Genomic DNA, 25,287 nt, shown 5'->3' with positions numbered 1-25,287 from the left:
CTCTCTCTCTCTCTCTCTCTCTCTCTCTCTCTTTAGTTGCAGAGCTCATTCTGAATGCCGAAGCAATAATGTGGCTTTCTCTACATCTCCATTTTAAGCAAATGGGAGTCCATATAGTAACTGTTTCACTTCCCCCCCCCCCCCCCCCCCCCACTATTTTGCATGCTAAACCGAAACAGAGCTATTATTATTATTGTTGTTGTTGTTGTTGTTATTGTTATACCTTCCATAATTTGCTTTCTTTTCTCATTCATTTCTGCTTCCTCTGCTTTCAAGAAAACATTTTGCTACATCTTAGTCACTGATCCTCTTTAAGTCACTCTTAGCTGCTCCAAAACCTGGGAGTGAACCAAATTTCAATTGCCAATCTTTGAGCCACACCAACAAGGACAGGTGCAGGCACATAGTTCACGATCACCAGGCCTTGGCCCGATATCCTGGATTAAATTGCAAACCGATCTGCAGTGCCTCGTGGAGTGACTCGTGTGTCTGTCAGTGAAGATTTGTTTGTCAGGTACAGATTGCAGACTTGGCTGTCCCTTATGAGGAGAACGCTCAGTAACAGTTATAGACAAGAAGCATTGAGGACTGAGGAAAGATGGCAGCACATTCCACAAGACTGCCATTTGACAGTGTGTGGCAGAGAGACCAGGTGTGACAAAACAAATTGTCTCCTATGAGAAAAAGAATTCAGAAGATTTGACTGTGTTTTTGAGCCAAATATGCGATGCTGTTAGTAAGCAAGGGCATTTGTTGTGGACTGCAAGCCAATTAAAAAAGAACACAGCCTGAGGAAAGGGAGCAGCACATTGCACAGGTTTGACTGAGGGTGTCAAAGAGGCCATGTGTGGATGAACAAGTTGTCTCAAGTGAGAATATGAATTTAGAAGAGCTGACTGTACTGTTGAGCTCAAACATGTGATGCTGTTACTAAACAAGGGCATTTGTTGTATATTGCAGATGGCTGTAAGATTGTAAAAAATCAGAGCCAATTACAAAAGGACGCAGCCCTATCTGAGAACAAACAATAAATCTATGTTTTTTTTACAGCTGAAAATACATAGTATTAAAACTACTGATTGTTGGATTGTCAGTGTCTTTTCCTTCAGAGTGTTCAAGTTGGTTTTGATGAATATTGGTAATAATGTTGGAGTGTCTTGGCATAGAAAAGGGATACCTGTGGAGTGAGCATCCAGAGGTACTGAACAGAATTTGTGTCAGAAACATGTATTCCCTCGAAAATTGTTTGACTAGGTTATAGGATAAGGTTTGCTCATGAGAACTCTGAAGATTTTGAATGCCATTACATCCTTAGTAGAGACAAACCTTATTCAAAAGTACTATGGATTTTGTGCTTGTGATTCATACGCACCTCAATAATTTGCATGTGATATTTGGAATGAACTTGCCTTAAAGCTTTGAAAAGATAAATGCAAGAACATTCTTCTTGTTAGCAACCATTGTCAGCCTTCTGGTGTGCTTATTTTTTTCTTATTGGTTTTGTACTGCACTTCATGACAGAGTGAAAGTGCCCTGAAAAACAACAAATTTGTGAACTACGATGTACAACAAACCAGCAATTCTTAGTAAAGCTTAAAAATCCCTCTCTAATGGCTGTATCACCACAATAGTGTCCTACTTCATCAGTCTGAGATGGCAACATTTATTACCGTCTGATATCGTGTAAATGTTTCTGTGACTGTACCAGTTTTCACCACATAGCTATTTTTGGTAGTCCTAGTGATGAGTAGCAGTGCAAAGTTGTCATAATATGATGACCTTTGTCATACTTGAGATTCCCTACAGCTTCTTAGTAGTCTTTTGTGATACGCACGCATTCTTGTCACCTTGAAATCAGGTTTCTTCCACATGATCTAATCTGTTCATCTGAAAGTAAAGTATAAAAACTATAGCACAGTTCGAAACTCGTGTAAAATTGTGAAATAGCAGTTGCAGATGAATTTAAAAATACAGTTCCACTTATTGATGCCATTTTCATTTATTTGGCTGTAATTATTAGACAGTTGTCCATATGAATATGCAATACAATCAGATAATACATCTCTATGTAGTTGTAGACATAATTTGGACTTCACACACATTTCAGAGTTATCTGTGCACATCAGTCCTATGAAAATAGCCGTTGATGCAAAAATCAGCTGAATGTATTAGGCGTGTAGACCTTTGTCCAATAATTACAACCAAACTATGAAAAAATGGTGTAAGTTAATAATTACAGGCTGTGCACCCCACTACTAAGAGAGTAATTAAAAAGGAGAGTTCCATATCACATCTGATGTAAGTTATAATTTGTTAAATTAGAACACGGTGCTCTCATGGTTCTAGGCGCTCGGTCCGGAGCCGCGCGACAGCTACGGTCGCAGGTTCGAATCCTGCCTCGGGCATGGATGTGTGTGATGTCCTTAGGTTAGTTAGGTTTAAGTAGTTCTAAGTTCTAGGGGACTGATGACCAAAGATGTTAAGTCCCATAGTGCTCCGAGCCATGTTAAATTAGAAGCACATAGTGGTTGACTAGCATTTCCATTAAATAAATAAATTGTTGGGCTGATAAACACTTACAGGGAGAAATTCAAGGTACGGGAAATCCAGTATGGAATAATGACAATATTATGAAAAGGGTAATTGGCTACTCACCATATAGAGGAGACATTGAGTTGCAAACAGGCACAGCAAAAAGACTGCCATACATTTGAGCTTTCACATAAAAATCCTTCTTCTAAAGTAGAAAACACACACACACACACACACACACACACACACACACATTCACACAAGCACAACCCACAAATGCATGACCACGGTCTCTAGCCTCTGGCCTTTCGCCAAAATCTTCAGTGTGTAGCAGTCTTCCTGTTGTGCCTGTCTGCAACTCATTGCATCATCTCCACTACACGGTGAGTAGCAAACTATACTTTTGCATTTACGTATGTCTGCCTGTGTCTGTATATGTATATATATATATATATATATGTGTGTGTGTGTGTGTGTGTGTGTGTGTGTGTGTGTGTGTGTGTGTGTGTGTGTGTATACCTGTCCTTTTTTCCACCTAAGGTAAGTCTTTCCGCTCCCAGGATTGGAATGACTCCTTACCATCTCCCTTAAAACCCACATCCTTTCGTCTTTCCCTCTCCTTCCCTTTTTCCTGATGAAGCAACCTTGGGTTGTGAAAGCTTGAAATTTGTGTGTGTGTTTGTGTGTGTTTTATTGTCTCTATCAACATGCCAACACTTTCTCGTTCGGTAAATTACGGCATCTTTGTTTTTATGTATATTTTTCGCACGTGGAATGTTTCCCTCTATTATAAACTATGCTTTTTCATAATATTGTCCTTACATGAAGAAAATAATATTCCTTGCTCTCAGAACATGTACATACCTTCATTAAGAAAGAAATTTGGATAAGTTGGAGAAAGAGCCAGATCACCTCATGTTGAGAGGCACCTATGTTTTATAAGAACAAGAGGAGACAAAGATGAGGAGGAGGCCTTAATGAAACCTCAAAGCCAAAGATTATAAATCATACCTCCTTCCCATCTTTCCTCCGATTCCCTCCCAATCGTAGCATCTCCTTCCCCCTCCCGCTTCCATACTTCCCCCATCCATATCCTCTCGTCCTCTGCCTCCTTTTCTTTACCCCAATCAGTCCCTTTATTCCCTTCTAACCTCCCATTCCACCCACCCCTCTCTTGCCCACTCTCCCTATTTGCAACCTCGACAGTACTGTCAGCTCTCCCCCCTCCCCCTCTCTTCCACATACCAGCCCCCCCCCCCCCCCCCACCATGCTGCTTTACCTTCCTCACCACTTTGATGTCCGATCTCTACCCCCACCTCACCTCACCTACTCCCCACTTTACCAACTGCTCCCTCTCCCCTGCTACTGCAGACCCCCACCCCCCTCCCCACCCCCCACACGCACTCACCCCCACACCCTGCCCTACCATCCAGCCCCCTCTGTCTTATGCCCTTTCTCTCTGCACCACCTACTGTCTTACTCCCTCTGTCTTATACCACCATCTGCCCACTTAGCTTTCTCTGTCTTTCTACCTCTTTACCCTCACCCCTCTGTTTTCTTACCCCTATCTTTCCCTTTGTCTTGCTTCTGCCACCTCATTTTTGACCCCAGTTCTCCCTCACACACCTTTCTATCAGTTCTCTTTTCTTCTTCATCTCTTTCTCCACCTCCATTTCTTTACTCGCCTCATGCCCTCCCCACCCTGTTTTGCTGTCTTCACTTCACTTCACTTCCACTCTGCCCCCTCTTTATCTATTGATCTGTCTGCCAATTATTCCTACCATTGTATGTAAATGAGCTGTGTTGTAATTGTAGCACAAAATTTTACTCTTAGTATGTAGATACACTGATTAATGTGTTCGTTAAATTGCAGACTGAAGAAGCTCTCTTCGAGGTCTGGACGTTGGGGCGGACCCTCCAAGGGCAGCCAGACCAAGAGGGATGATGCAGACGCAGGGATCGTGGACGGCTACGCTCTTGATGTAATTAAAGTTCCTAGCTCTACCATATTGTCATTGTTCCGTGACTAGGTAGCAATCGAAAGAGCGAGGCTTCTGCCACAAAATAGTGACTGGTACTTGCTTTGTTTCCTAAGATTTATGTTCCTATTTCCAAACTACTTAAATTTACGGAAACTACTTAAATTTACGGAGGTGGTTTCATCACATCCGCTTTTCACTATAGACAGGGAATTTCTGTGTTTCAGCTCTGTGAGAAGTGGAACACTGTTCATGAGATGTTCTTTTTCGTGTTGTACTGTTGTTACTCCGTACCTGACTAATTCACAGCTTTGTGTGTTTTCCCCAAGTCATTTTCTTACAAAAACTGATTTATGTGCAATTCTTGTGCTGCTTTTCACTGTGATTATTCTTTTCTTTGTGGTATCTCATTTCATGGGTCTAGAGAGATCTTATCGTACAAATTACGAGCATAAAATGCTGTCTGATCTTACTCTTCTGCTTACAGCTGTTACTATTGTAACAAAGATGTGACATTAAATGCTGGGACTTCTACTACAACTGCTCTGTGTGTTTTTATTTTCTGAAACAAAGTACACCTCTTAGCCCACATTTCCAGATTCACTCCTGCTTACCCCTGTTGCCACTTCAGTGGTTTGTGTGTTTTCCTGCATATTACTGTCACAATTAATTCAGTTTTCAGTTGTAATATGATTTGTTACAGTTAGGTCACACTGTTAGCAGAACAGTAAAAATAATTGTGTAAACAGGAAAACAGTCCAGATAAATGTGCAATGTGAACAGTACTATGAAGATGTAAAAAAAAAGTCAATTATGTGGTCACTGAAACGATGCGGAAAGGGTACGCAATGAAAAAGCTTGCTTACATTATAAATGAATTTTAAGAGGGGGTTATATTGACAAAACTCAAATTTGACTTTATAACAAATGGCTCTTTAAAGAAAATATAGGTGTAGAGGGAAGTAAAAAATAGCTGTTTGAAGTGGAATGTTTGTTTTCACATAGGACGTATATGAAAATTAATGAAAGTAAATGGATAGGAGTCCTTCACAGTGGCTATATTGGTCGCTAAATAAGAAGCCATCAGCTGATAAATAAATGACTTTATTTGACGCATTTTGGGTAGAATCCATCTTGAGATTGACATGAACGTCTTGATCAGATGTGTATAGAGAGAATATGTAACAAAAGTATGGCAACAGGTTTGTTCGTTTCATATTATCTGTACATATACCTGATCATCAAGATGTTCACGGCGGTGTGAGGATGGCGTTCTACCCAAAAAGTCATTGGTTTATCAGCTGGTGGCTTCTTATTTAGTGACCAATATAGCCATTGTGAAGGACTCCTATTGATTCTGCATTATGGTCACACTCTTCCTGCATAATTTGTCATAATTAGAAGAAAGTAAATGGCCAAAGAAGAATGAAAATGGATCCATATGGGAGAGATATTAATGATGACTATTTAGTTGAAGCATACACAAACACATTTGTGATCCAGCGACTATAAAAGTGCTCTGAGAAGGGGACTGGCAAGAAGAGGATGTTGTGGAAAGAGAGAAACAAACACAAAACATTTGCGCCGATGTATAATATATGTAGAAATTAGCCGCAAAAGAACACTGGTTATTGCGAACAACAGTGATGACCACACAGTGAGGAAAAAAAGTGATAAATGGTGCTGTCGACAGATGGTGTAACCGGCAGCTTGTTGGTAGATGAAACAGAAACAAGAGGACAAAATGGGATGTAATCATGCTTAACTGTTTGATAGGTTGATGAAAATTTTGTGGGGTTGATCAGAAGGTTCTAAGGGCACGGAAGATGTAATGAACTGGATATTTGGATGAAGGAGGTAGATGGAGAAAGAAGAAAGAAACATTGAAATTGAAGACTTTTTTTGTAGTCTGGAGGAGCTGCAAAGTCTTTTGGCAGAAGAACGTGGACAGAAAATAAAAAATATACATAAGGCAGCCAAATTTCTGCAGTTGCACATCTGCGAGAGATTGCACTATGCTTCCAGTGACACATTGGTGCAGAAGCAACACTCAGTCACTCGAGAACTGAGTCAGCGGTGAAACTGATGGAGTTCAAATGGGCACAATTGTAGCAGTCCAAACATTCAGCCATCGTTGGAAATTTCAGAGATGTTAAATGTGCCCATGTTCACTTTTGGGAATATCTTTATGAAGTGGAAATGGGGATGCACTAAATCCAGCCATTGGCCTGAGAGAATTGAGAATAATGCACCTCGCTCGCTGCAGTGGAAACGATGGTGTCGTATGCCTGTGGAGCTGCGGAAGAAGTTGCCATAGAGTGGCGAGGCCCAATATATGATGTTGCACTCAGATTCACGTAATGATTCACAGTTCGGCGTTTGGCAAATGGAATTGTGTGGCAGCTGGTTTGGTCCTCTGGGCCCATTATGCTATCATATGTATTACGCTTGGTACACGAATGGTCAGATAAACTTACAATCAGAGACAGAAAATGGAGGCTAGTGACTAGGAGAGCGAATGCACCTCACTCGCTGCAGTGGAAACGGTGGTGTCGTGTGCCTGAGGAGCTGTTACAGAAGTTGCTGTAGAGTGGTGAGACTCAATATGTGATGTTGCACTCAGATTCACACAATGATTCACAGATCAGGGTTCGGCAAATAGAATTGTATGGCGGTGGGAGGCTAAAACAAAAATCTCTTACCTACGTCTTCAAAGACTGAACGCCCAGCGCGTTTCGGGGTAATAACCGTGTACTTCAGTTTTAAAAAAATTATGTACTGTCTGTTGGAGGTTATTAGCCGATTATGTCCTTTTAATTTTTGTACATTTAATATGACATAATGACATCATTTCACAGTAGCATAAGCAGTTTCAACTAGCTACTGGTAATGTTTGGACTGAGTGTACATGCTGCAAGCAGTGATGCTATGTATGCGGCTGTATGAAATGGTAACGTCATTCTGTCATGTAAAATATAAAAAAATGAAAGAACATATAGGTAAGTCCCTTTAAACTTCATCATTTCTAATTCAAAATTTGTTTTGAGGTAACCATAGCCACTCTTGTAAATGTGGTTCATAAAATTCCACCCGTTCACAGGTGTGTTATTTCACTGCAACGTGTTGAGAGCCCGGAAGTCTAGTTTGAAGTTGTATGTTATGTTCAGTACTTCATTTACTTGTTGTTAAGTTGGGTGAACATTTGTTATGGTTAATGACAAAATGAAAGCTATTGCCGAGAAAATATTTTAGGCAGAGTAGTGTGCTGCCCATATTGCAGCAACAGTTCCGAGTGTTCCTGTTTAAAAATTGATGGCAAATGCTCTGAGATGGGAGAAAAGGAGAAAAAATGATTATATTGATTTGTGAGAAGGAGTATGCTGAACTTATGTCACAGTACACTAATTTGTCTAAACTATTTTCTCATTGCCAGCTTTCATTGTACCATAGATCATAACAAATGTTCAGACTGAATGAGGAGTAAATGCAGTGGAGACTGGAGAACATTATGGTCTGTGGCAAAATGAAAGCTGCTGCTGTTGTTGTGGTCTTCAGTCCTGAGATTGGTTTGATGCAGCTCTCCATGCTACGCTATCCTGTGCAAGCTTCTTCATCTCCCAGTACTTACTGCAACCTACATCCTTCTGAATCTGCTTAGTGTATTCATCTCTTGGTCTCCCTCAACGATTTTTACCCACCACACTGCCCTCCAATGCTAAATTTGTGATCCCTTGATGCCTCAGAACATGTCCTACTAACCGGTCCCTTCTTTTTGTCAAGCTGTGCCACAAACTCCTCTTCTCCCCAATTCTATTCAATACCTCCTCATTAGTTATGTGATCTACCCATCTAATATTCAGCATTCTTCTGTAGCACCACATTTCGAAAGTTTCTATTCTCTTCTTGTCCAAACTATTTATCATCCATGTTTCACTTCTATACATGGCTACACACCATACAAATACTTTCGGAAACGACTTCCTGACACTTAAATCTATACTCGATGTTAACAAATTTCTCTTCTTCAGAAACGCTTTCCCTGCCATTGCCAGTCTACATTTTATATCTTCTCTACTTCGACCATTATCAGTTATTTTGGTCCCCAAATAGCAAAACTCATTTACTACTTTAATTGTCTCATTTCCTAATCTAATTCCCGCAGCATCACCCGATTTAATTCGAATACATTTCGTTATTCTCGTTTTGCTTTTGTTGATGTTCATCTTGTATCCTCTTTTCAAGACACTGTCCATTTCATTCAGCTGCTCTTCGAAGTCCTTTGCTGTCTCTGACAGAATTACAATGTCATCGGCGAACCTCAAAGTTTTTATTTCCTCTCCATGGATTTTAATACCTACTTCGAATTTTTCTTTTTTTTTTTCCTTTGCTGCTTGCTCAATATACAGATTGAATAACATCGGGGAGAGGCTACAACCTTGACTCACTCCCTTCCCAACCACTGCTTCCCTTTCATGTCTCTCGACTCTTATAACTGCCATCTGGTTTCTGTACAAATTGTAAGTATCCATTCGCTCCCTGTATTTTACCCCTGCCACCTTTAGAATTTGAAAGAGAGTATTCCAGTCAACATTGTCAAAAGCTTTCTCTAAGTCTACAAATGCTAGAAACATAGGTTTGCCTTTCCTTAATCTTTCATCTAAGATAAGTCGTAAGGTCAGTATTACCTCACGTGTTCCAATATTTCTTCTTGAAGTCTGAGAGTATTTCACCTGTTTCATACATCTTGTTCATGAGATGGTAGCGCTTTGTCAGGACTGGCTCTCCCAAGGCCGTCAGTAGTTGTAATGGAATTTTGTCTACTCCTGGGGCCTTGTTTCGACTCAGGTCTTTCAGTGCTCTTTCAAACTCCTCACACAATGTTGTCCTCAAGTACTTCGCCCTTGTATAGACCCTCTATATACTCCTTCCACTTTTCTGCTTTCCCTTCTTTGCTTAGAACTGGGTTTCCATCAAACCTCTTGATATTCGTGCAAGTGGTTCTCCTTTCTCCAAAGGTCTCTTTAATTTTCCTGTAGGCAGTATCTATCTTACCCCTGGTGAGATAAGCCTCTACATCCTTACATTTGTCCTCTAGCCATCCCTGCTTAGCCATTTTGCTCTTCCTGTCGATCTCATTTTTGAGACGTTTGTATTCCTTGTTGCCTGCTTCATTTACTGCATTTTTATATTTTCTCCTTTCATCAATTAAATTCAATATTTCTTCTGTTACCCAAGGATTTCTACTAGCCCTCGTCTTTTTACCTATTTGATCCTCTGTTGCCTTCACTACTTCATCCCTCAGAGCTACCCATTCTTCTTCTACTGTACTTCTTTCCCCCATTACTGTCAATTGTTCCCTTATGCTCTCCCTGAAACTCTGTACAACCGCTGGTTTAGTCAGTTTATCCAGGTCCCATCTCCTTAAATTCCCACCTTTTTGCAGTTTCTTCAGTTTTAATCTACAGCTCATAACCAATAGATTGTGGTCAGAGTCCACATCTGCCCCTGGAAATGTCTTACAATTTAAAACGTGGTTCCTAAATCTCTGTCTTACCATTATATAATCTATCTGATACCTATTAGTATCTCCAGGATTTTTCCATGTATACAACCTTCTTTAATGATTCTTGAACCATTAGCTATGATTAAATTATGCTCTGTGCAAAATTCTACCAGGTGGCTTCCTCTTTCATTTCTTAGCCCCAATCCATATTCACCTACTATGTTTCCTTCTCTCCATTTTTGTACTCTCGAATTCCAGTCACCCATGACTATTAAATTTTCGTCCCCCTTCACTACCTGAATAATTTCTTTTATCTCATCATACATTTCATCAACATCTTCATCATCTGCAGAGCTAGTTGGCATATAAACTTGTACTACTGTAGTAGGTGTGGGCTTTGTGTCTATCTTGGGCACAATAATGGTTTCACTATGCTGTCTGTAGTAGCTTCCTGCACTCCTATTTTTTTATTCATTATTAAACCTACTCCTGCATTACCCCTATTTGATTTTGTATTTATAACCCTGTATTCACGTGACCAAAAGTCTTGTTCCTCTTGCCACCAAACTTCACTAATTTCCACTATATCCAACTTTAAGCTATCCATTTCCCTTTTTAAATTTTCTAACCTACCTGCCCGATTAAGGGATCTGACATTTCACCCTCCGATCCGTAGAACCCCAGTTTTCTTTTTCTCAATAATGACGTCCTCTTGAGCAGTCCCCGCTCGGAGATCTGAATGGGGGACTCTTTTTACCTCCAGAATATTTTACCCAAGAGGACACCATCATCGTCGTACAGTAAAGCTGCATGCCCTCAGGAAAAATTACGGCCGTAGTTTCCCCTTGCTTTCAGCCGTTTGCAATACCAGCACAGCAAGGCCGTTTTGGTTAGTGTTACAAGGCCAGATCAGTCAATCATCCAGACTGTTGCCCCTGCAACTACTGAAAAGGCTGCTGCCCCTCTCCAGGAACCACACGTTTGTCTGGCCTCTCAACAGATACCCCTCCGTTGTGGTTGCACCTACGGTACGGCGATCTGTATCGTTGAGGGACGCAAGCCTCCCCACCAATGGCAAGGTCCATGGTTCATGGTGAAATGAAAGCTGGCAACGAAAAAATATTTTAGACAAAATAGTGTATTGTGAATACGTTTCAGTATACCCCTGTCCGCAAATCAATATAATCAGTTTTTCTCCTTTATTTCCCCCACTCAAACAGAGCAGTTGTCATCAGTTTTCAATCAGGAGTATTTTGAACTGTTGCTTCAACATGGGTAGCATTACTACTCTACTAAAATATTTTCTCGGCAGCAGCTTTCATTTTTTCACTGACCATAACAAATGTTCACCCGACTTAACAACAAGTAAATGCAGTGGAATGCTCACAATAATTTTGTAGGACAGTTTCTTTTCTATATTTAAATAGTAAATTATTGTAGTAAAGAATGTATAATACCAATTAAAAATAACACACAGGTTTGGATTCCGGCTGATCTGACCTGTTCTAAGCTTCACCCTGAAACCCTATCAGATGGCTCTGAAATGAACTGGAATGTCGGTAATGCACACAGTCCAGGCAAATACTGTCTTCTGTGCTTTGGGAAGAATGAAAATGAATTCTTTATCAGTGTACCAGAGCTCTGTAAAAAGCCTTTGCTCCTAAAAGTAAACGTGTAATAGAAGTAAAAATCTGCAGAACAGACAGCAATGCATGTCAAAATACTTAGAATGCGCTATGTACGATGTACTTTTTTGCATGGCCTAAATTATGTAGCAGCTAAGATTTCAGGATTACAGTGTGATATATGCATGGAGATAAGTCAAGCGTGTTCTGAAACTTATTTAAGCAGGCCTTTGCAATACCAAGATTGCTTTTGTGTTCGGATGATTACAAACACTTTTAAGTCTGCTCTTATGCAATGTCTTTTTACAAACTAAACATCTCTTTTGTGTTCTCTCTCAAAATTTTATCTGGTTTGTTTCTTCTGGGCCTGTACTCTTTGAAATTAAAAGAAAAAGTTGAACCTCTCATGTGTCTGTGTCTTTGTAGCAGGCTATTTTTGTGTGTGTGTGTGTGTGTGTGTGTGTGTGTGTGTGTGTGTGTGTGTGTAGGGGGGTGGGAGGGGGGGGGGGTTACATGCTGCATGCAAGTCATCAGTCACTTGTAACTTCTGCTTTGTGTCACTGTCCCCCACCCACGTCCCTCTGTCCCCCACCCACGTCCCTCTGTCCCCCACCCACGTCCCTCTGTCCCCCACCCACGTCCCTCTGTCCCCCACCCACGTCCCTCTCTCCCCCACCCCCACCTCCATCTGCCCCCTCCCTCTCTCCACCCCACCTCTCTGCCCCCTCCCTCTCTCCCCCGTACCTCTCTGCCCCCTCCCTCACTCCCACACCTCCCTCCCCTGCACCTCTCTGCCCCCTCCCTCACTCCCACACCTCCCTCCCTCGCACCTCTCTGCCCCCTCCCTCACTCCCACACCTCCCTCCCTCGCACCTCTCTGCCCCCTCCCTCACTCCCACACCTCCCTCCCTCTCTCTCTCCCCCGCACCTCTCTGCCCACTCCCTCACTCCCACACATCCCTCCCTCTCTCCCCAGCCCTTCACCCTCCACTGCACCCATCTCCAATCACAACCTTCCACTACTCCCCAACCCCTGCCTCTCCATCCCTCACACACCTCTCAATCCCCCTCACACACCTCTCAATCCCCCTCACACCTATCAATCCCACCCCCACACCTCCCACACCTCTGTACCCCCCCCCCCCACCAGCACCTCTGTACCCACCAGCACCTCTGTACCCACCAGCACCTCTGTACCCACCCACACACCTCTGTACCCACCCACACACCTCTGTACCCACCCACACACCTCTGTACCCACCCACACACCTCTGTACCCACCCACACACCTCTGTACCCACCCACACACCTCTGTACCCACCCACACACCTCTGTACCCACCCACACACCTCTGTACCCACCCACACACCTCTGTACCCACCCACACACCTCTGTACCCACCCACACACCTCTGTACCCACCCACACACCTCTGTACCCACCCACACACCTCTGTACCCACCCACACACCTCTGTACCCACCCACACACCTCTGTACCCACCCACACACCTCTGTACCCACCCACACACCTCTGTACCCACCCACACACCTCTGTACCCACCCACACACCTCTGTACCCACCCACACACCTCTGTACCCACCCACACACCTCTGTACCCACCCACACACCTCTGTACCCACCCACACACCTCTGTACCCACCCACACACCTCTGTACCCACCCACACACCTCTGTACCCACCCACACACCTCTGTACCCACCCACACACGTCTGTACCCACCCACACATACGTCTGTACCCACCCACACATACGTCTGTACCCACCCACACATACGTCTGTACCCACCCACACATGCCTCTGTACCCACCCACACATGCCTCTGTACCCACCCACACATACCTCTGTACCCACACACACATGCCTCTGTACCCACACATACCTCTGTACTGCCCGCACCTCTGTACCCCCCCCCCACCTCTGTACCCCCCTCCACACCTCTGTACCCCCCTCCACACCTCTGTACCCCCTCCACACCTCTGTACCCCCCTCCACACCTCTGTACCCCCCTCCACACCTCTGTACCCCCCTCCACACCTCTGTACCCCCCCCCCACACCTCTGTACCCCCCCCACACCTCTGTACCCCCCCCCCCCCCACACCTCTGTACCCCCCCCCAACCCTCTGTACCCCCCCCAACCCTCTGTACCCCCCCAACCCTCTGTACCCCCCCCAACCCTCTGTACCCCCCTAACCCTCTGTACCCCCCCCTAACCCTCTGTACCCCCCCCCCAACACTCTGTACCGCCCCCCCAACCGTCTGTACCCCCCCATCACTCTGTACCCCCCCCCAACACTCTGTACCCCCCCAACACTCTGTACCCCCCCAACACTCTGTACCCCCCCCCCAACCCTCTGTACCCCCCCAAACCTGTGTACCGCCCCCCAACCCTCTGAACCCCCCCCAACCCTCTGGACGCCCCCCAACCCTCTGGACGCCCCCCAACCCTCTGGACGCCCCCCAACCCTCTGGACGCCCCCCACACCTCTGGACCATCCCACACTTCTCCATCCCCCCACACTTCTCCTACCGCCCACCTCCCCTCCCCTTCCCCCCACATCTCTCCATCCCTCACCTCTTCCTCCCCAAACCCCCCTCTTCCTCCCCGAAACCACCTCCTCCCTCCCTTTCCTCCACCCCCACTTGCCTGTTAATTACACTCTCGCCCTACTTGCCCCCCCTTTCCCCCCTACTTGCCCCCCCTTTCCCCCCTACTTGCCCCCCCTTTCCCCCCTACTTGCCCCCCCTTTCCCCCCTACTTGCCCCCCCTTTCCCCCCTACTTGCCCCCCCTTTCCCCCCTACTTGCCCCCCCCTTTCCCCCCTACTTGCCCCCATTCCCCCCCTTGGCCCCCCTGTCCCACCCTCCACTTGCACATCCCCGCTTCGCCCATTTCTCCTCCCCTATGCCCCCTCCTCCCTTCCTTATGGCCTCCTGTCCTCTTCCTGGTTTTGTCGCTGCTGTGTAATGGTGGTTCCATGTCTTTATCTGCAATTGTTTGATGACACTGGATTGTCTGCCAACATTTCAAACATATTTCTGAAATGTTCTTCCTCAGTCACTTCTTCTCTGTTGCCAATCGGTATTGCATCTGTCACGCCATCAGTTTCTTCTATTAAACTTCATGCACATTATACTTGTAATCTCAAGTGTGATAATCTTGGTGGATATTATGTTGAGGATTTTTTTTTATTTTCAAGGAAAAGAAAAATTTCATGTTTAACTGAAGCAATTTCCATACTAAAACTTTTACAAAACTTCTAGACATGCTAAATGTGTGTGCAGGCCCAAAATCAAACCCAGGAATCTGATTTAAAACTCCAGCCTTCAAGTGCCTGCCTTGTGCATTTCCAGACTCCTCCTTAGATGCTCATGTTCATCAGGAATGAGGTGCGGTACTTCCAGGTGTAGGTTTTGTTTAGCTTGCTTAAGCTAAATAACATGATAGCTAAGCTCATAGTTGGGTCTCCTTGTAACCAGAACAAGTAATCAGTATTCAGTAGCCTTGCTGTTTTTCTCTCGCCTTCCTTGCTTCCTTGAAGACACTATAGCAGCTTTTGGGACAAAGTTTGACTCGTTGTGTGGGGTTTTGATGGTAGAGAATTGCTGCTGGAAAGTTCACACTGTAATGGTACAGCAAAGAAGATGCCAATGTGTCTCGTTTCTCAACTTCTGAGGAGCTTTTGGCACTCTATGCTAAAATATGTATTGTAAGTTCCAATGCATGGTATTTGCTCTGTATGCACTTACCTTGAATACTTCCCGAAAGTTGGAAGTGAAATGTTGCTTAGGGCTGAGCCTTCTGCAGAAATATACACAATGTACAGCAGTTTGCCAGTAGGAAGAAGCAGCAGAAGAAGTGAAAAGAAACTGCAGTCCAACCAATAAAAACAGATATGGGATGTGTCAGTTATGCAAAGAATGGAAAAGTGTTACCAGAATGAATTTTTCACTCTGTAGCTGTGTGTGCCCTATTTTAAGATTCCTTAAAGAGGGGGATGACCAATTTAATACAACAATATAGTTCCTTGCATACTATCTCCCCAGTCTTCCACCTGCAAATTATTTTCTGGCATAGTGCTCCTGACTCCCTTCAACCAAGTTATTTGTTTGTCAGTGGCATATATGCCCATATCATCTGTCATTTTGCTTCATTAAAGTGGTCCTGAGGTACATTCTCTTATGAGTATCTTCATTTTTAATTTTGTCCCGTAGTGTTAACCTGCAACAGCACCTCCAAAATCCCAGCTCCATTGGCAATAAGTTCCTCTTAATTCATTCAGTTATTTACATACGTGGCTACACTTTTTACAATAGTTTTAAATATCCTAATCTTGGCTTCGGAACGAATCTGTGTGCTCGAGGAAATCCCATTTACATGTTTGGTTGCTTGTCTGTCTTGGCCAGTGCTGTTCTGTATATGATCCATCTTGGTGAACAACACTCTAATGTTTGAGAGACCTCGGAGACCGTAGTACCTCAAAACCTAACGTGGGTCTTGATCCGTTTGTCTAATAACCAAATACCTCATCATCTCCATCATAATCACTTGGTCTTCAGCAAAATGGAAAGTAAGTAGCTTATCATTATTCACACTACTACTACTACTACTACTACTACTACTACTACTACTACTACTTTAATTCTACAAGGTGTGCCATTATATAAAACTCTAACAGATTGAAAGTACTAACAGCTCACTTTATACTCTAACACTGCAGTCTGCAATTTACTGAGGGAAATTCTGCCACAGGTTTTCTTAAGATCAGTGAAAACCATACAGATCTCTAAATTCCTGTTTAGTCTTTTTTCCATTCATTGAGCTGTTTTAGGCAAAGCATATTGTCCGTGCATGATTTTCTGTCATGGAACCCATTCTGTTACTCTTCACCCACAATCTGCTGTTCAAATCTTGCCTTTATAATTTTTCGATGTAATCTGGATACAGAATTTGTTACGCTTTCTCAGTTGTAGTTCGCACATTTTTTTCCTGTCACCCTTTGTATGTGTTGGATATGTATAAAGATGTTTTCCATTTCTGTTGTAATTGTTTCCATCTTAGGAAGCAATTGAAAACATAGGCTCCAATCTATGAGTTTACTTGGTTCAGTTTTGAACAATTTAATAGGCAATCCAATTTAGAACTGAAGTTCATTCATTGAAACTTGCTAATAAATTGAAACTATGTGCTGCACTGGGAGCTGAGTCCAGACCTTTTCTTTTTGAGGCAATTTTCTTAGCAACAGAGTATCCATGTATGACTCTCAACCTGTCCTCACATCTTACCTTCTTTCAGTGTCCTCCAGACAGAGTAAAACTATGTGTAGGACCAGGATTCAAACTCGAAACCCCGCCTTTTGCAGGCAGTTCTCTTGCCATTCCTGGGTAGCTTAGTCAGTAAGAGCATTGCCATGAAAGGCGAGGTTCTGTGTTCGAATCCCGGTCCCACGTGCAGTATTAATTAGCAATGAGTTTAAAGTGGTTATATGGTGAGAGATTCATTCTGGGAACAACTCCGTAGGCTGTGGCTAAGCCATTTCACAATAATATCCTTTCCTTTATAGTATTTTGCTGTGAAGTTCGGAAAGTAGAAGATATGCTGGTGGAAGTAAAGCTGTGTGGGAGGGCTGTTGAGTCTTCCCCAGATAGCTCACTCAGTAAGTGTGTTGCCTGTGAAAAGTGAGGTTTCAGGCTGTTCCAGCACATAGTGTAAAACATTCACTATGGCTGACACAGAAAAGAGTCGACACGAGCCACAAGCCACGCGCTGCTAATTCTTATAAGCATTTCCCCGTCTGATGAGCCAGTACTACAGACACTTATAAGCATGCACATCCACAGGTATATTATTCAACCTAGCTGTGAACACGTGTTTGTGTGAGCAATGGAGTCTCAGTGGACAGATTTTTATGCCTACAATATTGTCAAATATGATGCTAATATGTCTGGAACTGATATACAGCACCAGACGTTGTCACATTATTTATATGAATGGAAGACCATCTGGTAGCATCTGGGGGGGGGGGGGGGGGGTGTTAAATGAGGATGTACAGTTAGAGAATAAAAATAATAAAGGGACTGCTTCCTCCAGTCGAAATTCTACCAGAAATGAGAACACGCATTGTGCCAAAACAGTAACCAGTTAAAGGAATGGAGCAGTATTTCTTGAACCTATCTTTTTTCCTTGAATATGTCAGTTTTTTCTTTCTTTTTTTCCAAAGATGCACATATGCTCATTATTTGAATTTCAGTTTCTTTGCATTGACAATAAATTTGAGATGCTTTTGAGATTGTTCGAAAGAGTTCTTTTGGTGCTTACAAGCTTCTCTCTCTGTCAGTGTGTGCTTATGTGTGTTAAATTAGCTGTCAGTATTGCGTAAGTACAGAACACAAACTTCAAGCTTTTGAAATTTGCAGCACTTAAACAGAAATTTCCATTTAATAGGTTTATCGCTCTTTCCTAAGCCATTAGCAAATGTGTTAATCTGCTGCTAGCAAATTTTGACAAAAATATTACCTTGCTACCATTGTGAAACAATACCATTGGACACAGTGGCAGTAAATTCATAATCATGAGAAAAATTGCATGATATGAAGTGAAGTGTGAGAAATATGCCCTCTCTTTTAATTTCAGAGAACGTTCACACCGAGTGTCCTTGCTTAGTTGCATTTATTCCAGTAGCTGTTTTTCCCTACAATTTGCTCTCTGTGGGTGTCTCTAGTTGTACCATCCACATTATTCCTCAATGTCTTAATAAATATTCCATCATCTGGTACCTTCTTCTTGTCATTGTTTTTCATACATTGTTTCCTTCATCTATTCTGTGCAGAACCACCTTATTTCTTATCAGTTCAATTGTTCTATAGCAGGAAATCTTCTTTTTCGGTTTTTGCACAGGAGTGAAAAAGGAGAGAAATAGGAAAGGGGAAAGAAGGTTGGGTGCACTAGCAGAGGGCAGCACACAAAGAGGGTCGCAGGAGAGAATAGGGTGGAGGTGACAGGACAGAGGGGGTGGCAACTGTTGGGTGAAGGGTGTGGGGACAGTATGTTACCATAGGTGGTGCCTGCGATAATTTTTAGAGTGGGGAATGTGTTTCAAGGGTAACTTCCTTCTGCGCAGTTCAGAAAAACTGTTGTTGGAGCAGCCATTGAAATCGAGCATTTTATGTTGTGCTACAGGGTGGTCTGCTTTCGTCTTGGCCGCAGTTTGGCATTGGCCGATCGTGTTGGTGGACAGCTGGTTGGTAGTCATACCAATATAAATAGGTGTGCAATGATTGCAGCAGAACTGGTATATGGTATGGCGTCTTTCACATGTGCCCATGGCAAGAGTAGAGTACAAAGAGCTAGGTGGATGGATTGGGCAGGTCTTGTACGTGTGTCTTCCATAGGGATAGTATCCCTGTGGTGTAGAGATGGACTAGGATGTTATGGAGGTTTAGTGGGCAACAGAATACCACTTCAGGATGGGTGGAAAAGATCTTAAGTATTAGTAACCATTTGCACTCTGTTAAAATTACTCGTGACAACTTTGCTGCATAAAGTAAATTTGTGATACAAAATGCCTAAATGTGGATGTGATGTCCTTTCTATGAGATGTAAATATGAGATTAATGGAAGGTTAGAGGAAGAGGAATCTGAAACCAAGTTATCTAGTGGATACAAGGTTGATAAGCCAGTAACTGGAAATATAAAAACAAAAGATAAGCCTCACTAGTTTTACATCTAAGATTGATCCTATCAATGGAATCACAAAAACTATGAAACTTGTCATGAACACAGATCATGAAGATGCTCTTTATAAGTGGTTTGCACAAAAAAATCACAAGGAGAACCTACATCTGTTCCCATTCTGTTTGGAAAGGCGTTTCACTTTAATGAAAATCTTGAGCACCATCGAATTTTAAAGTTAGTTTAGGCTGGTTAAAATGCTTTGTCATGAAATGTCATTAACGGATTTAAGATACGAGGATAAAAACTGTCTGCTGATTCTTCTTCACCAGCTGGTTCTTTCAAAATCAAACTAAGGGATTCATTGAAGGAAAAAGACAATGTTCCTGAAAATGTTTACAATACTGACAAAACTGGGCTCGATTGAGAATCTTTGTCAAGAAAAAATCTTGCTTCACATTGTGAATTAGCAGTACCATGTCCTAAAATAAGGGAAGATCTTATTTCTGCTAATGCTTCTGGTAGCCACCGATTGCCTATGCTCATCTTTGGTATAAGTAAGAAACTGCATAGTTTGAATATAATAAAGGGAAACATTCCACGTGGGAAAATATATATTAAAAACAAAGATGCTGTTAACTTACTAAACGAGAAATCGATGGTATGTTGATAGACACAGTCAAAAACACACAAACACACACACAAATTTCAAGCTTGTGCAACCCAAGGTTGCTTCATCAGGAAAGAGGCAAGGAGAGGGAAAGACGTTTTTCCCTCTCCTTGCCTCTTTCCTGATGAAGCAACCTTGGGTTGCAAAAGCTTGAAATTTGTGTGTGTGTTTGTGTGTTTTTCATTGTTTCTATCAACATACCATCGCTTTTTCATTTGGGAAGTTAACAGCATCTTTGGCTTTCTTTTTTATATAAACTGCATAGTTTGAAACACATAAATATGTCTGTGATCGTCTTATTGCTTACACCTCACAAAAAAGTGCCTAGATGGATAGTAGGATTTGACAGAATGATTTCTCCCAATTACATTGGATAATCGACACACTACTGTATGTGCAAAGTTTGGTGGAAGTAGTTAAGTGCTCTCATTTTCAAATACTGGATGAATGCGGTCTGGGTAATATGTTTGCCATGGGTAACATTGCCTCAAGAGGTATGCACAGTTCCTAACTGTAATACTTGATTTATTCTATTAGTTCTTTAACATAAGACAATAGCTGTTATTGAGTAGATGGTGACAGCATTTCAATTTATTTTATTTAATTTATTTATTTATTATTTTTTTTTTCAATTTTGTCAGTAACTGTATAAATCACTGAAAATCAAATTCTTGTCGCCCGTGGAAGCTGTCAGATAAACATTCTACAATGGGATAGTGCCACTGGTTACCAATTTAGTAATATAGATGCTCTCTTTACCTGTGAGGCAATCTGCTGCTTTTACTCACCTCATTGAGTTTGTCATGTGTTTTTTACTTCTGAGGTCGTAGAATGCTTTCACTTTGTTTACTACATATTACGTGAGGTGGCTATGTACGTGTATTTACCAGGAAAATACTCGAAATCGTAGTTCGTATAACTTGACTTACGCAGCTACAGCTGTTTGCATGACATCTGTGCCTCCGTGTGAGAACAGGTATTTTTGTGCACACTTCGCTTCACCTCAGCATCCTTGCAATAGCAGAGCTGTAGCACAGAGCAACTGTGTACAGGGCTGTTGGCTAGTAACTCGTACTAAATCCAAAGCATTGTGATGCAGATCCACCTGTTCGACAGGTTGTTGTTGTTGTTGTTGTTGTTGTTGTTGTTGTTGTTGTTGACGACGACGTTGTTGATATTTTTACTGTGGTCTTCATTCCAAAGAGTAGTTCATCCTGTACAAGCTCTTTCATTTCTGCATAACTGTTGCAAATTACATCCACTTGATCCTGTCTCCTGTATTAAAGCCACTGAACGAGGTGGACCAGTGGTTTAAGGCACGCAAATGATGTTCAGGAGATTGGCAGTTCATTTTCCCATCTGGCCATCCAGATTATGTTTACCACGACTTCCCTAAATCGCTTAAGGCAAATACTGTGAATGTTTGTTTGAGAGGGCATGGCCCATTTCCTTCCCCATTGCTGTCTCTAATGACCTCATTGTTGATGGTGTGTTAAAATGTGATGTAACTTGCTTGCTATTGTATTCAAGCCTTTAAACCCTTCACAATCTTTACCCCCACACTTCCCTCCATCACCAAATTGACAATTGCTTGATGTCTCAGTCTGTGTCTTATCAGTTGATCCCTCCATTAAGTCAAGTTGTTCATAGATTTCCTTTTCTTTAATTTGATTCAGTACCTTCTCATCAGTTGCTCGATCTACCCATCTAATTTTCAGCATTCTTCGCTGCCACCACATTTCAGACTGCTATCTTATCTTCTTGTCTGTTATTATTGAAGTTTCACTTCCATGCAGGGATGCACTCCAGATGAATACCTTCAAGAACATGTGCTAAGAGCTAAATTTATATTGTATCTTAAAGTATTTCTCTTTTTCAGAACAGCTTTTTTTGCTTTGTCAGTCAGCATTCTATATCATCTCTGTTTCAGCCATCGATAGTTATTTTGTAGCCCAAACCTTGTAAGATTGTGTCAGCATCGCCTGATTTAGTTTGAGGATGGTTCATTACCTTAGTTTTACTTTTGTTGATATTCGGCTTACAACCGCTTGCTAAGACACTCCATTCTGTTCAACTGATATTCCAACTCCTTTGTTCTGTCTGACCAAATTAATACCTTAATGTTTGTCGATGACATTTTGGTTCTGTCTCCCTGAATTTTAATTCCCTTTCCAAATTTCTCTTAATTTCTTTTACTGTTTGCCCATTGTACAGATTGATTAGCAAAACAGAGGGGCTGTGAATCCTCCTCAGTCCATTTCCAATCAGTGCCTCACTCTCAAGTTCTTTCACTGTCACAAGGACACTACACAGAATTTGTGCTTTTGTAATTTTTTTATATTTATGGTACATGAAGTTCAGAACTTAAATATCAGTCCTTCACAGCAGATTTATGTGACACTCAAAAAATTCCACAGCAGTCGTCTTTGAACTTTCCTGAGTGACTCTAATAACTTAAAGTGTAGTCTGTTTTCTGACAGTGAGTGTTGTGACTCACCTACCATGTAGGGGGTCTGGGTTCGATTCCCAGCCAAGGTAAGTTTTTAAAGAAGGGTGCATGTTCTAGGAGCATTTCTGTGAATTGGAAATTACATAAATATTTTTAAAAAATCAGTAGTGCTCGAGACTGGTAATTGCTGAATCGATAGTTCGAGTCATGTTTGTCATTATTTTTTTCATATTTTTCTTTGTAGTTCAAATACCTTCATCATTTAAATAGATAATTCATCAAATAAATAGTAATTAAACACGTATATAATTGTAATATTTATGAAACACACACATCTTCTTATCCCTAATACTGTATGCACACAAGAACCCTGTTTTCTTTACAGATATGAATCTTTTATAAGATTGTTTAAATAAAAAATATTGTGAATTAAAATTTTTTCGTCTTCTATCTAGTTTACTTCTTATGCAACATTCACTGTTGTTTAAAAATTTACCATGCCTGGGAAATAGTGCTGTGCCACCCCCATGACAGGCAAGCATTCTACTGGAGAGCCATGCGGTCCACTGAAGGAATGGCAGTGCTTTAGAGTGCTAAAGATACACAGAAACCTTCAAAGTCAATTTTCTTGAGATTTGAGTTCCATGAAACTGCTCTGAGAGAGTGCGATTTGAGTTCTGAACTCCTTCACATATCATAAATATTAAAAAAAAAAAAAAAAATCTGATTGCCCCGTGGTCTTCTTGTTAGAACCGCAGTCTGGTTTCTGTGCAAGTTGTGGATAACCTTTTGTTTCTATTTTGTACTAATCCATACAAATATGAGGGAATCACTGCATGGCACAAGCACACAGCAAAGTCGTCCACAGAGCTAGTGTCAACTGCGTGTCGGATACGAGCAGTGGCTCAGTGCCTCACTTTGTGTCTAAACTCGGTACCTGAGTACAGAGCTCCTCTAGAAGTCAGATGTAGCACGCTATTCCCTGGACACCTTTATACGTGCTTTGCCTGTGATTGGTTTGCTTTCATTTCCTTTGCAGGACCCACTGCTGCTGTACGCAGAGCTGCACCACGCACGCTCCATCATGGCCCTGTGTCGGCTGAAGCTGGAGCAGTACCACTCCGACATCAAGAAGGCGATCCTACCCACCGAGCACCCGGATGTCGCCGAAGCACTCAACGGCATACTCGAGGTGAGTCTTCTACACACCTGCAGTATGTGACATCTATTGTTATAGCAGGTAATGGAGCAAGTTTTCCGACGTACTTTGTAGGTGTTTAATGGTTATAGTTGCTTCATTACACCTCTCTTTAAAGAAGTGAAATAAAATAAAACATTTATACACACACCAACAAAAGTTTTGCGTCATCCCTATATTTTGAATACATTCGTGTACAATACCAGGTGTACCGGTATGAAATGAGCATTAAGATACAAATGTGTCGATAGGGAACATTTGTTGTGAACGAGCTTTAATTTCTTTTTGTTTGGTTGGTATGACATCAGTCAAAGACATTTAGTATACATCAAGTCATGGAACAAACATCATCATATGTTTTCATCGCGTTAACAATGTCGAATTTTGTACCAGAAAGTGATGATTTGCGGAAAGCATTAATTTTTTGTTTTCATTTGAAAAAAAGTGCTGCAGAGTCGCATCGAACGCTTGTCGAGGCATACGGTGACCATGCTCTATCAGAAGGAACGTGCAAAAGATGGTTTCGACAGTTAAGAAATAATGATTTTGATGGGAGAAATGAAGAATATGGAAGACCACCAAAAATGTTCGAAGATGCCGAATTGCAAGCAATATTGCATGAAGATGATACTTCGAGATTAGAGATTAGATTAGATTAGATTAATACTTGTTCCATAGATCATGAATACGACACTTCGTAATGATGTGGAATGTGTCAGGTTAATAAAAGATGTCTGTACAAGATATTACATTACACAAAATATTGCATGACACTAATGTTTAAGTTGTTTTTTCCCCTTAATTTATATCTAAAAATTCAGCCAATGAGTAGAAGGAGTTGTCATATAGAAATTCTTTTAATTTATTTTTAAATGTTGGTTGGCTACCTGTCAGGCTTTTGATGCTGTTTGGTAGGTGAACCAAAGACCTTTGTGGCAGCATAATTTACCCCTTTCTTTGCCAAAGTCAGATTTAACCCTGCATAGTGAAGATCATCCTTTCTCCTGGTGTTATAGCTATTCACACTGCTATTACTTTTGAACTGGGTTGGATTATTAACAACAAATTTCATAAGTGAATATATATACTGTGAGGTTACTGTGAGGATCCCTAGATCCTTAAATAGATGTCTGCAGGATGGCCGTGGGTGGGCTCCAGCAATTATTCTGATTACACGTTTTTGAGCAATGAATACTTTTCTACTCAACGATGAATTACCCCAGAATATGATGCCATACGAAAGCAGTGAATGAAAGTAGGCATAGTAGACTAATTTACTGAGATTCTTATCACAAAAATTTGCAATAACCCTAATAGCGTACATAGCTGAACTCAGACGTTTCAGCAGACCATCAATGTGTTGCTTCCAGTTTAACCTCTCATCAATGGACACACCTAAAATTTTTGAAAATTCTACCTTAGCTACAGACTTCTGTTCAAAGTCTATATTTATTATTGGAGTTGTGCCATTTACTGTACGGAACTGTATATACTGTGTTTTATCAAAATTTAAAGAGAGTCCATTTGCTGAGAACCACTTAATAATTTTGTGAAAAACATCATTTACAATTACATCACTTAGTTCATGGTTTTTGGATGTTATTACTATACTTGTATCATCAGCAAAAAGAACTAACTT

General features: G+C 41.8%; 1 protein-coding gene across 1 annotated transcript in view; it reads left to right on the top strand.

The window, feature by feature from the left end:
* The window catches only part of LOC124718648 (TBC1 domain family member 5), a 174,953-nt gene that overhangs the window by 134,181 nt on the left and 15,485 nt on the right, over positions 1-25,287 (top strand). The window contains exons 12-13 of the mRNA XM_047244277.1: positions 4,407-4,515; positions 23,490-23,642. Of these exons, the coding sequence (XP_047100233.1) occupies positions 4,407-4,515; positions 23,490-23,642 (262 nt within the window). The remainder of the gene's footprint in view (positions 1-4,406; positions 4,516-23,489; positions 23,643-25,287) is intronic.

This window comes from Schistocerca piceifrons, chromosome 10, assembly GCF_021461385.2.
Source record: "Schistocerca piceifrons isolate TAMUIC-IGC-003096 chromosome 10, iqSchPice1.1, whole genome shotgun sequence".
Lineage (NCBI taxonomy): Eukaryota > Metazoa > Arthropoda > Insecta > Orthoptera > Acrididae > Schistocerca > Schistocerca piceifrons.
The sequence above is the reverse complement of the archived record's forward strand: the minus strand, read 5'-3'. Positions and strand labels throughout refer to the sequence as shown.